The following is a 12,995-nucleotide window of genomic DNA, read 5'->3' on the forward strand; positions in this document are numbered from 1 at the left end:
ACAAGTGCTAAGTAAGAAATTACAGCATGGTAATATTTAAAGCTTTTCTTATTAGCTGACAGTGCATCAACAGCAGAAATAACCTGCTTCCTGATAACTAGAGCAATAATACTTGTGTACTGTTAGCAAGAACAATCAGTTTAAGCTTTATTCCTTCTTTACTGAGGCACTCTTCTATTTCATACTTTGCCAGTTGTATTTATTTCCAAATGGCTTTCATAAATAAACTATGATTAAGATAAATAATTACTTGGAATATGAAAGTAAGATTCATGTTATTTTTAGAGAATTTGGTGCCTCACATATGCTACTGGGAATGAGTTAGAATACTGTGCCTTTACTTCTTCACACATACACACAATTCTAAATGATAATTCAGAATTTTAAATAAATACGTACCAAAATCTACCCTTGTTAATATGCACTGCATTGGGTGGTCAGTTGTATGCCTTGTTGTTGTTGCACCACTTTCATAACAAGATGCACAAAGATCGTAATCGTAGCAAATTAAGCACTTATATCTGCGACCTCGAAAATTTCCTTTTAAACATGCATCACAGCTGACACCTATAAGGAAAAAGAAATAGTATTAATTAGCAGTCATAAAAGGCCATTCTCCATTTCATTTTTATAAAGCTGCACTTCTAACCCCATATTTCCTTTCCAAAATGACTAGAAACAACATAGTAAAATGATATGGGAACTTTCAACAATATAGTGGATTTATTACTGGATTTACACTCCTAATGAAAATAACTTCATGTCTGACAAAATGTAGAACAACTTTTCAAATGTCTTGATGAACTAGGAAGAGGATAAAAAACCAAGTGAAAGAGGAACAGGTAACTGGAATCACTAAAGGAGGTGGGCATCTACCTGGAAAAATCTGAGCTTAGATTTTCACAGTATTACAGGAAAAACAAAGCATAGGAAGCAAACACCAATGTCTACCATGGTGGGGTGTCTGATAGGCAATTCCTTACAAAGCTTAGACGCTAATATACCCTCAGTATACAGGTGAGCTAAAAATCCTCCTTAGGGATTACAAAACTCGCCTGTGAAATTCTCCTCCCACTAGGTACGAAACAACAACAAAAAAACGAAACAACAAAAAACAAAAAACAACAAAAGACTTATAAGAAGTCTGGGCTGGTTTGTGGTTATAAGTAAAGAGCCTAAATTCAGACTTCCAAATGGTTTCTGGTGAAGAATTTATTTTATTATTATTATTATTATTATTATTATTATTTTGGCCACGGCATACAGAAGTTCCCAGATCAGGGAAGTGAAAGCATGTTGAAGTTGTGGCCTATGCCACAGCTGTGGCAACACCAGATCTTTAACCCACTGCACCACAAGGGAACTTTCAAGAATTTAACTTAAAGTGATCCTGAACTAGAACTGCCGCCAAGCATCTGGCAGAAACAAAATTCCAAGGAATAAGAGTTCATACACGAGATACCACCACCAACAAAAAAACACCATCAGAAAGAAGTAGCAGAAACAGAGAGTGGAATCAGACTGGCAAAGGTTTGTATCAGAATTGAATACCAAATATACTTAACATTTAAAAGGAGCTTGAAAAAAAAGAGGCAACCAACAGATATGAAAATGAGCCAAAGAGTTCCCTGATGGCCTAGCAGTTAAGGACTCAAGAGTTGTCACTGCTGTGGCTCAGGTTCGATCCCTGGCCCAGGGACTTCTGAATGCCACTGGTGCAGCCCAGAATAAAAGGAAAGAAAACAAAATGAACCAAATGTCTAAATGTAAAAAGAAAAAAATTAATTACAATTTAAATCTCAATGGGCAGGTTTAATGGTAGGAAAGCCTTTTATTCATATATGACATACTTATTTGTATAGAAAACCCCAATACAGCTATTTTTTTTTTTTTTTTTTTTTTTTTTGCCTTTTAGGGCCACACTTGTGGCATATGGAAGTTCCCAGACTAGGATCCAATTGGAGCTGCAGCTGCTGGCCTAGGCCAGTCACATCAACGCCAGATCAGAGCTTCGTCTGAGACCTACACCACAGCCCATGGCAAGGCCAGATCCTCAACCCACTGAGTGAGGCCAGGGATCAAACCCGAAACTCTATGATTCCCAGTTGGATTCGTTTCCGCTGCACCACAATAGGAACTCCTGAATACAGCTAAGTGTTTAGAATAAAGCATTTTAAGCAAGGTTGCTTAAAGTAAAAAACCAATTAAATAGAATTAGTTTCTTCATTCCAAATGAGATAAAAATATTTTTTAAAACGCCCCATTTATGATTCTACTTACATGAGGTACTTAGACTAGTCAAATTCACAGAAAAAAAACAAAGCAGAAGAGTGGTTTACTAGAGGTGGGTGGAAGGGGGGTACTGTTTACTGGGTTTCAGTTTGCGATGATGAAAAATTCTGGAAATGGATAATGGTAATAGTTGTACAATGCAAAGGTACCAATGCCACCAAAATGTACATGTAAAAAGCATTAAAATGACAGATTTTAGGTCATGCATATTTTACCACAATAAAAAAAAAAAAAATGCCATTTGATGGAGTTCCCATTGTGGCACAGTGGAAACGAATCCAACTAGGAACCATGAGTTGTGGGTTCGATCCCTGGCCTCACTCAGCAGATTAAGGAGCTGGTGTTGCAGGCTGGCAGCTGTAGCTCTGACTGGACCCCTAGTCTGGGAACCTCCATGTGCTGAGGGTGCGGCCCTAAAAAGCAAAAAAAAAAAAAAAAAAAAAAAAAAAGAATAACAAGATGGAGGGATCTGCTTAACAAATCAAGAGCTACTAATACAAAGCTACAGTAATTAAGATAAAATGTCTTGGCATAGAGACAGATGAACTGACCAAAGGAACAGAATAGAAAGCCCCACATTGAAATCTGTTTCATGATAGTAAAAGGTCATTAGAGATCAGTGAGGAAAGGAGTAGACAGTAAATGGTACCAGAACAGGTGATCATCCATAGAGGGGGAAAATAAAACCGGATCTCTTCCACGGATTTCCACCCCCCCCCATCAATTCCAGACGGCTTAAAGACAAAAGTGAAAGGAAAAAAAAAAAAAAAAAAAAACTCTGAAGACAATAGAGGGTAATATTTTTATGAGCTCAGAGTAGGAAACAATTTCTTTTTTTCTGGCCATGCCCTTAACCCGCTGGATAAAGTAACTCTAGGAAACAATTTCTTAAAACACACACGCAGGGCCCAAACCATAAAGAGATATATTAAACCACATTAAAATTAAGACTTTCTTCATTTTTTAATATCCTAGAGATGGAACTGACAAGGCTCAGAAACTGGTGATAAATGCAACATACATGACAGACCAAAGTTAGGTATACAGAACACATTAAGGAACTCTTACATATCAGTAGGAAAATGATGAACATCTAATGGAAAAATGGACAAAGACATCAATGGGCAAAGAACAATAAACATATATGACCAATCAATATATGAAAAGATGCTCAATCTCCTTAGTCATCAAAGAAGTACAAATAAAACCATCAAGAGCTGTCATTTTACATCTAACAATTAGGCAGTCTGTTGATATCAAGGGTTGGTAAAGACAAGGAACAACAGAAACACTCTGCTCTGCTGGTGGCAACAGGAATCAGCACAACCACTCTAAAATTTTCTTCATATTCTAGTCACATTAAACATGTGCAATTCCCAGAATTTTGCAGTTTCGCTCTTAAATATATGCCCTGGGGAATCCTCTGGTGCCTGTGCACACCAGAAGAATGTTCACAGGTTTTGCAAACAAAAAAAAGAAAAAAGAAAAAAGGGGGGGGCTTTTAACAACCCAAAGGCACCTTACAGAATGAATTAAAAGAGAATGAATGCTAGCCTTAAATAGTGAGTGAGGATGCGTATTAAAAACAAAGCTATAAAGCAAGTTAGAAAATAAGGCTATGGAGAAAAATAAAGCAAAAAATACATGGTGTGGCCAAAGCTTCCCTGAAAAAATGATGAGCAAAACAATGTAATATGGCAAAATTTCCTTATTCAAAATAGCTTTCCAACAAAAAAACCAGAACAACAAAAGGAGTTCCTGTTGTGGCGCAGCGGAAGTGAATTCCATTAGTATCCATGAGGATGCAGGTTCAATCCCTGGCCTCGATCAGTGAGTAGATTAAGGATCTGGCGTTGCCGTGAGTTTGCAGGCCGACAGCTGTACTCTGATTTGACCCCTAGCCTGGGAACTTCCATATGCCTCAAGTGAGGCCTTAAAAAGCAAAAAAAAAAAAAAAAAAAAAAGCTTCCAGGCACTATAATAACGTTGAAAGGGGGTAAGTATCTACTTAGATTCACAAATGAAAGTTTAATGTGACATGGTACAATAACTGTTATCAAACAAAATGTAGTGTGAACTCAGCTAAAAAGGTGCCAGAGGAGTTCCCATCGTGGCGCAGTGGTTAACGAATCCAACTAGGAACCATGAGGTTGCGGTTCAGTCCCTGCCCTTGCTCAGTGGGTTAACGATCCGGCGTTGCCGTGAGCTGTGGTGTAGGTTGCAGACGCGGCTCGGATCCCAGTTGCTGTGGCTCTGGCGTAGGCCGGTGGCTATGGCTCCGATTCAACCCCTAGCCTGGGAACTTCCATATGCCGCGGGAGCGGCCCAAGAAATAGCAACAACAGCAACAGCAACAACAAAAGACAAAAAAAGACAAAAAAAAAAAAAAAAAAAAAAAAAAAAAAAAAAGGTGCCAGAAAAGGAAGCTCAGTTTTGAACACTAACTTTCTGGCATGTCCCATCTGACATTACCCTTTGGGCTCCACTTTTCTTTCTTTCTATCCTCCAACAAATGTAAATGAACAAAGCTTAAGGCGACTGTGGATGGTGACACTGCCAAACACTGCATCATTTTCAGGAGAGACATGCTAATGATTTCTGCCCGTTGCCTGTTCTACTCTTCTGATGAAATTCAAAGTATTCTAAATCTAAATGCTCTCCTAAGAGGTAAGGATAGGGAGCGGTATCAGACTTCACCTACAATCCAGCTAGAGTTCAGTAACTGTTAGCCCTTTAAGAAATTGGACTTCTGGAGTTCCCGTCATGGAGCAGTGGCTAACGAATCTGACTAGGAACCATGAGGTTGCGGGTTCAATCCTTAGCCTTGCTCAGTGGGTTAAGGATCTGGCGTTGCCATGAGCTGTAGTGTGGGTCGCAGACGTGGCTCGGATCCTGTGTTGCTGTGACTCTGGTGTAGGCTGGCAGCTACAGCTCCGATTAGACCCCTAGCCTGGGAACCTCCATATGCTGAGGGAGTGGCTCAAGTAAAGGCAAAAAGACCAAAAAAAAAAAAAAAAAAAAGAAAAGAAAAAAGAAATTGGACTTCTTTTGGAGTTCCTCCTGTGGCCCAATAGGATCAGGGGCATCTTGGGAGCACTGGGACACAGGTTTGATCCCCAGGCTGGCACAGGGTTAAGGTCAAGACTGTGGCTAGCACCTGGTCCCTGATCTGGGAACTCCATATGCTGCAGGGTGACCAAAAAAGAAAAAAAAAAAAAAAAAAGAAAAAATTGGGCTTCTTGGGAGTTCTCTTGTGGTACAGGGGGTTCAGGATCTGCCACTGTCACTGCAGCAGCTCAGGCCATAGCTGTGGCAAGGAGTTCCATCCTTGGCCCAGAAACTTCCACACGCTGTGGGTGTGGCCAAAAATAGGGAAATTGGGGCTCTTTAAAAAATTATTAACTATTTTTTTTTTGTCTTTTTTTTGTTGTTGTTGTTGCTATTTCTTGGGCCGCTCCCGCGGCATATGGAGGTTCCCAGGCTAGGGGTCCAATCGGAGCCATAGCCACCGGCCTACGCCAGAGCCACAGCAACGCGGGATCCGAGCCACGTCTGCAACCTACACCTCAGCTCACGGCAACGCCGGATCGTTAACCCACTGAGCAAGTGCAGGGACCGAACCCGCGACCTCATGGTTCCTAGTTGGATTCGTTAACCACTGCGCCACGACGGGAACTCCTATTAACTATTTTTGATGGAATCATTTCTAAAATGTATTTTTTTTTTAATTTCTTAACACTGAAAGACATTTAACAATTTTTGTGATTCAAGGTCTTTATTTCAAATACATATCTGTATCAGTGCTACCATTAAACATTATAATAGGTAAGTTCTCAGCAGGGTTTCTTATAAGTAAGAGTAACTTTATAACAATCTACGGTGGCAAGTATGTTACAGAAGATTTGTTTTGGTGCTAAGTGTACTATGAATAAGAAGTCAGGGAAGTAAAAATATATTCTCACATATAGTTTTCCTCATTGTAACAGTTTTGCCAATTTAATACTTCTAATCTGTCATCATAAGCTTAAGTCAAGATCTTATTTTGTAGATTTCAAACCACCTTTTTTGTTTTTTTTTTTGATAGTAGCTCAAAGTCTCAAAATAAAAGCACGGAAGCATGCATAGGCTGCCAGTTTCTCAAAAGCACCCCACTTCCCCCATTTCCACTTGGAATTACTAAATCTCATTTAGCTTTGCAAAGGACCCCCCGATTTCCCTTCTGGGAACTTAAAACATAATCTCTTCCAAGTATATCTGTCAGAATTCATTTTATAACCCAGACTAACAAAATCTGCTCCCTTAGTTTCCACTACAGGTGATCTACAATTCCAATGAGGGAAAACAAGCAGCTCTTCCTCCATGTGCACAGTCCCTTGGTTAACAATAGTTGTTCTACCTGGTATCAGGAAGCTCAGGAAAATCTGAAACAGAATATACATGTGGCATATGTAAAAGTATCAACTGCTTGATAGGAAGAATGGAATTGCTTCTGATGGGATGTAAGATATATTTAACAACTAAAATTTCCAGAGAAAAGTGCTATGTTGTAATAGAAATAAAAGTTCAAATTGTCAAATAAAAATACTGCCTTGAGATGCAAGGCTAAAGAACCACGAGACGTTAGCACTGAGATATCCTGGATTAAAAACATGGTTTCCTTGGAGCTCCTGTCGTGGTTCAGTATTAACAAATCTGACTAGGAACCATGAGGTTGCGGGTTCGAACCCTGGCCTCGATCAGTGGGTTAAGGATCTGGCGTTGTCGTGAGCTGTGGTGTAGGTCGCAGACTCGACTTGGATCCCATGTTGCTGTGGCTCTGGTGTAGGCCGGCGGCTACAGCCCGATTAGACCCCTAGCCTGGGCAGCTCCATATGCCGTGGGTACGGCCCTAGAAAAAAGACAAAAAGAAAAAGTTAGGTTTCCTTTACCCTACATTATATACAGCCTGCAAACACTGTGTTAACCAAATAACAAAATATGCAACTTATCCTTGTATAACCTAGGTTTTAGCCATACTGTGTCACAAATAAATTCAATCACTACTTTATAAAATGGCAAAAAGCACAAGCTACATCTTTTTAAAAATTGTATTTACTATTTTTAATTATGTATAGCTTACAATATTATGAGGGTTTCAAGTATACAACATAGTAACTTGGTATTTTTACAGATTATGCCCAAAATTATTGTAAAATATTAATTATATTCCCTGTGCTGTACATACATCTTTATAAAACTGTTTTTTATTAAAGTACAGTTGATTTACAATGTGCCAATTTCTCCTGAAGAGCAAAGTGACCCAGTCATACATATATATACATTCTCTTTCTCATATTATCTTCCATCATGCTTTTTTTTTTTTTAGAGCTGCACTTCGCAGTATATGGAAGTTCCTGGGCTAGGGGTCAAGTTGGAGCTATAGCTGCCAGCCACAGCCACAGCCACAGGAGATCTGAGCCATGTCTGTGACCTACACCATAGCATTGGATTCTTAACCCATGGAGTGAAGCCAGGGATCAAACCCGCATCCTCATGGATATTAGTAGGGTTCGTTTCCTCTTAGCCACAACGGGAACTCTTCTATCATGTTCTATCCCAAGAGACTGGATATAGCTCCCTGTACTGCACAGTAGGACCTCATTGCTTATCCATTCTAAATGTAATAGTTTGCATCTGCTAACCCCAAACTTCCAATCCATCCTGCTCCCTTCCCCATGTCCCTTGGCAAGTGGAAATCTGTTCTCTAGGTCTGTGAATCTATTTCTGTTTTGTACATAGGTTCATTTTTACCATATTTTAAATTCCACATATAGTGATATAAGATATTTGTCTTTCTCTTTCTGACTTTACTTAGTATGAGGATCTCTAGTTGCATCCATATTGCTGCAAATGGCATTATTTTTTATGGCTAAGTAATATTCCACTGTGTATAGGTACATCTTCTTAATCCATTCACCTGTCAATAAGACATTTAGGTTGTTTCCATGTCTTGGATACTGTAAATAGTGCTGCCATGAACATATGGTGCATGTATCCTTTTGAATTGTAGTTTTTTTTGGTCCAGATGTATGCCCAAGAGTAGGATTGACAGATCATATAGTAGTTCCATGTTTAGTTTTCTGAGGAACTTCCATATTGTTTTGCACGGTGGTTGTATCAATTTACATTTCCACCAACAGTGTAGGAGGGTTCCCTCTTCTCCACATCCTCTCCAGCATCTGTTATCTGTAGACTTATTAATGACGAGTGTCTAATGTCTATAGACATTCTGACGGGTGTGGGGTGGTACCTCACTGTAGCTTTGATTTGCATTTCTCTGATAATTAGTGATGTAGATGGAGCAGTCTTTCATGTGCCTGCTGGCCATCTGTATGTCTTTGGAGAAATGTCTATTTAGGTCTTCTGTCCATTTTTTCAATTGGGTTCTTTTGTTGTTGTTGTTGAGTTGTATGAGTTGTTTGTATTATCTGAGATTAAGCCCTTGTTGGTTGCATTATTTGCAACTATCTTCTCCCACTCTGTAGGCTATCTTTTCATTTCCTTAAAAAAAAAAATGGTTTTCTTGGCTGTGCAAAAGCTTATAAGTTTGATTAGCTCTCATTTATTTATTTTTGTTTTTATTTTTATTGCCCTGGGAGACTGACCTTAGAGGACATTTCTAATGATTTATGTCAGAATGTTTTGCCCATGTTCTCTTACAAGTTGTATCTTAAAAGTTATAGTGGGATATTTGTGATTCCCCATCTGATCAAGTTCATCTAACAAGATAAACAAAAATGCTAAGAAATACAGTTTAACCTCAATTTTGACACTGATACATGTGAAACTAACATAAAAAGAATGGTATATATCTGACAACACTTAACTATAAAAACTGTATCTAAACACATTCACATCCACAACACGTACTTTTGTATTTAGGAATTTTGTAAAATTAATACATAAAGGCTAAGAACTAAAATCAAAGGAAAGAATGCCCCCTAGTGGGAACAGATGTTTAAAAAGCCACTGGAGGAGTTGCCATCGTGGTGCAGCAGAAATGAATCCGACTAGGAACCATGAGGTTTCGGGTTTAATCCCTGGCCTCCCTCAGTGGGTTAAGGATCTGGCATGGTTACAGACCAGGCTCGGATCTGGCGTTGCTGTGGCTGTGGTGTAGGCCGGCAGCCACAGCTCCAATTAGACCCCTAGCTTGGGAACCTCCATATGCCGCGGGTACGGCCCTAAAAAGGACAAAAGACCAAAAAAAAGAAAGCCACTGAAATAATAAGTAAAATGTCTTTTTTTCTTTAATTTCTAAAATAAAGGTTTGTTAACCTATATACACTACTATACGTATATTATAAATACATTTATACATCATTTAAAGAAAAACCCAAGGTTGACACAGATTTTTCTTTTAATTTGAATGAATTTTTAGTAGGGAACAGAGAGGTGGCAGGAGGGAAGGTCAGTAAAGGGAAAGCTATCTGTCAAGATACACAGTGAAAAGAAAAGACTCCATCTGGAATATAAGCCCAGGAATTGTTCAGCATTAGCCAATGACGATCTATTTTAACCCCTAGATACCACGTAATCTGGAGAGAAGGTCTTCTTTTTTACTTCACGAAACTATCTCTTCAGGGCCCATACATCTCTAAATAAGTGTGACTTAAAAAAAAAAAAATGTACGTGTGTATGTATGTTATATGCTATAGAACAAAACTGAGAACTGCACACTAAAATAACTTTACAATAATAAAGACAACTCCCAAAGAGGCTCTCTGAATTGAGATAGTTGAAAAACCATTCAGCCTTTTGAAGAGGATCTCAGATGAACATGGAAGCAATTAAAGAAATGTACTGCCACTCAGTGAAAAGTGGAAGTAGCCAGAATTAAAGATGGTGAGGAGTTCCGGTTGTGGCGCTGCGGAAATGAACCCGACTAGGAACCATGAGGTTGCGGGTTCAACCCCTGGCCTCACTCAGTGGGTTAAGGATCTGGCATTGCCGTGAGCTGTGGTGCAGGCTGCAGACGTGACTCAGATCCTGAGTTGCTATGGCTGTGGTATAGGCCAACAGCTGCAGTTCCAATTCATCCCCTAGCCTGGGAACCTCCATGTGCTGCAGGTGCGGCCCTAAAAAGTCAATAAATAAATAAATAAATAAAAAGAAGATGGTGAAGGGATCTTTCTAGAAGCAAAATTGCTGGAATCTGAGATAAACTCTAATGCTTCACAAGCTGTGACTCCTAGATCAGAAATAGAAAACTTTTCCCCCTTCTCTTAAAGAAACACAGGGGGAAATACAAGCAATCATGCCTTCCAACAGTAAAGTAACTCTAGGAGTTCATCTCCTTAAAAAGAAGAAGAAGGAAAAAAAAAAAAAAGCCCTACTTAATTATCTTTAAAATTAGGATCAGAACACCCCCCCCCATGAAATACACATGTAATTCTATACTTGCTTGCCTGCTTATTTATTTGTTTATTTAGGCTGTGATGGCAGCATGCAGAGGTCCCCAGGCCAGGGATGAAAACCATGTCGTAGCAGTGACAATGAACCACAGCAGTGACAACACTGGATCCTGAACCTACTGAGCCACCAGTGAACGCCTATACATGTTTATTATCTTTTAAATCTATGCCACTTGGTAAAAAGAGAGGCTCATGAGGAGAGAAAATTGGGTACAGAAAGCCACATATACATACCATTCAGGAGAAGACCTCTACTTGAAGAGATGCCAGGGGCAGAGAAAGAGAAATGAGAACGAGGGAATACAGCTGGGAGAGCACTATTCGGGAAAGAGGACTGGGAGACAGAGAGGAACATTAGAGCAGGGGAAAGCATGGAGCTGCCTGGTAAATAGATTTTGAACTATGTGTGCTCTTCACACTTGGTAGACTTGAAAGTGCGATACACTCATCTGGCAATTTAAAACAATCCTTTCTGTACTGGGACTCAGCTTTCTAACCTTGACTTTATTACTTTCAGGTAGAATTCTACGAGTTTGGTGATATGTAATAAGACTCAGTAGTCTTTCCCTACTGAGTATCCACTATGTGCAAAGATAAGAGCAGTGAGTAAAGGTCTTTGCTATGTACAGCTAATACTCCAGTGGGTATTAGCAGCAACTCCCATCATTATTTACTGTGTCCCAGACAATTTTCAAAATTACTTTATTAATCTTCACAACAAAGTCATGAGGAAAATATAATAAATATAAAATATAAATATAATAAAACTTCTTTCATGGCTATGGATGACTCAAAGCCAGCTCATATCTGCCCAGCAAAGTGGACAGAAAGGTAGGGGTTAGACATTTTACTTAAGGAGTTCCTTATGGATCTTGTCAAAGAGGAAAGTTTAATTCACCTCTAAAAGTTTAAGGTTAGAGGAATTTGGTCTATTTTGGAACAACTGGTTGTTTTGCCTGGTTTTAAAGAACTGTTTCTGGAGTTCCCATTGTGGCTCAGAGGTTAACGAATCTGACTAGCATCCACGAGGATGCAGGTTTGATACCTGGCAGGCTCAGTGGGTTAAGGATCTGGTGTTACTGCGAGCTCTGGTGTAGGTCGCAGATGCAGCTTGGATCCCGAGTTGCTGTGGCTGTGCTGTAGGCTGGCAGCTGCAGCTCTGATCAGACCCCTGGCCTGGGAACTTCCATATGCTGCAGATGTGGCCCTAAAAAGCAAAAAAAGAACAGTTTCTCTGCTCTTGCTTTGCAGAAAATGCATCCCTGGCCTGCAAACAGATACTCACCTGAGTAACAATGGACCTGCTCGTGAGGGAGCTTAGTTAGCAATAGTCTTTCAGAATCTCTTATCTGGACATAGAGAAGCTTCTAAATTACTCAGTATACTATCATATTCAGCCATAATTAGAGCTATTTTCCAACTCACATTAAATGAAGGAAGGAGAGTTGTGTAAGGAATGCCTGGGACAAAGCAGGAATTCAGTGAGTATCTGCTGAATGAATGAAGTGGATGAAAAGAGGAAGGGACATTTTCATGGAGTAATTAGATAAGAGCTTGAAAGAGAGGAAGGAAACAGGGATTAATGTGTGTCTATAATAGACTTCCTGATGTAAGAACGAGTGAATGATGAAAGTAGCGGGGGGAAGAGACTGCACAGGTACCTGTTTCCCGTAGGAGAAAAGAAAATTAAGTCAGTAGAAATGCTGCACCAAATACTTCTAGGCATGAGCTAACGTTCAGCAACATCAGCCTAAGTGAGCTTAGTTGCCAGCTGTATAAACGATGTTTATTGTTGTTGGGAAACAGGGTTTTTTTTGTTTTGTTTTGTTTTTGCTTTCGGCCACATTTGGTGCAAGCGGAAATTCTGGGGCCAGGGATCCAGCCCATGCCACAGCTGCAGCCTGAGCAAAAGCGGCGACGATGTTGGATCCCTAACCTGTTGCACCATCAAGGGAATTTCAGTAAACAGGGGTTTTTTTAATTAGCCACAGTTTTGTGTTACCAATTTTATAGGTAAAAACCAAAAATAAAATCTTAGTATTTTAAAATATGTGTGCAATTCCATTTAGTTGCTTTAAACAATGCCAACTAAACAGAAACTACTGCTGTTTTAAAGACCTTTCTAGGGAGTTCCCTTCGAGGCTCAGTGGTTAACGCATCCGACTAGGAACCACGAGGATGGGGGTTTGATCCCCGGCCTCACTCAGTGGGTTAAGGATCTGGCATTGCTGTGAGTTGTGGTGTAGGTGG

At 39.7% G+C, this 12,995-nt stretch overlaps 1 protein-coding gene across 1 annotated transcript in view; it reads right to left on the reverse strand.

Annotated features, from left to right (window-relative positions):
- The window catches only part of KCMF1 (potassium channel modulatory factor 1), an 86,437-nt gene that overhangs the window by 31,518 nt on the left and 41,924 nt on the right, over positions 1-12,995 (reverse strand). Inside the window, exon 2 of the mRNA XM_021087303.1 lies at positions 400-567. Within this exon, the coding sequence (XP_020942962.1) occupies positions 400-567 (168 nt within the window). The remainder of the gene's footprint in view (positions 1-399; positions 568-12,995) is intronic.

This window comes from Sus scrofa, chromosome 3 (genome assembly GCF_000003025.6).
Source record: "Sus scrofa isolate TJ Tabasco breed Duroc chromosome 3, Sscrofa11.1, whole genome shotgun sequence".
Classification (NCBI taxonomy): Eukaryota; Metazoa; Chordata; class Mammalia; order Artiodactyla; family Suidae; genus Sus; species Sus scrofa.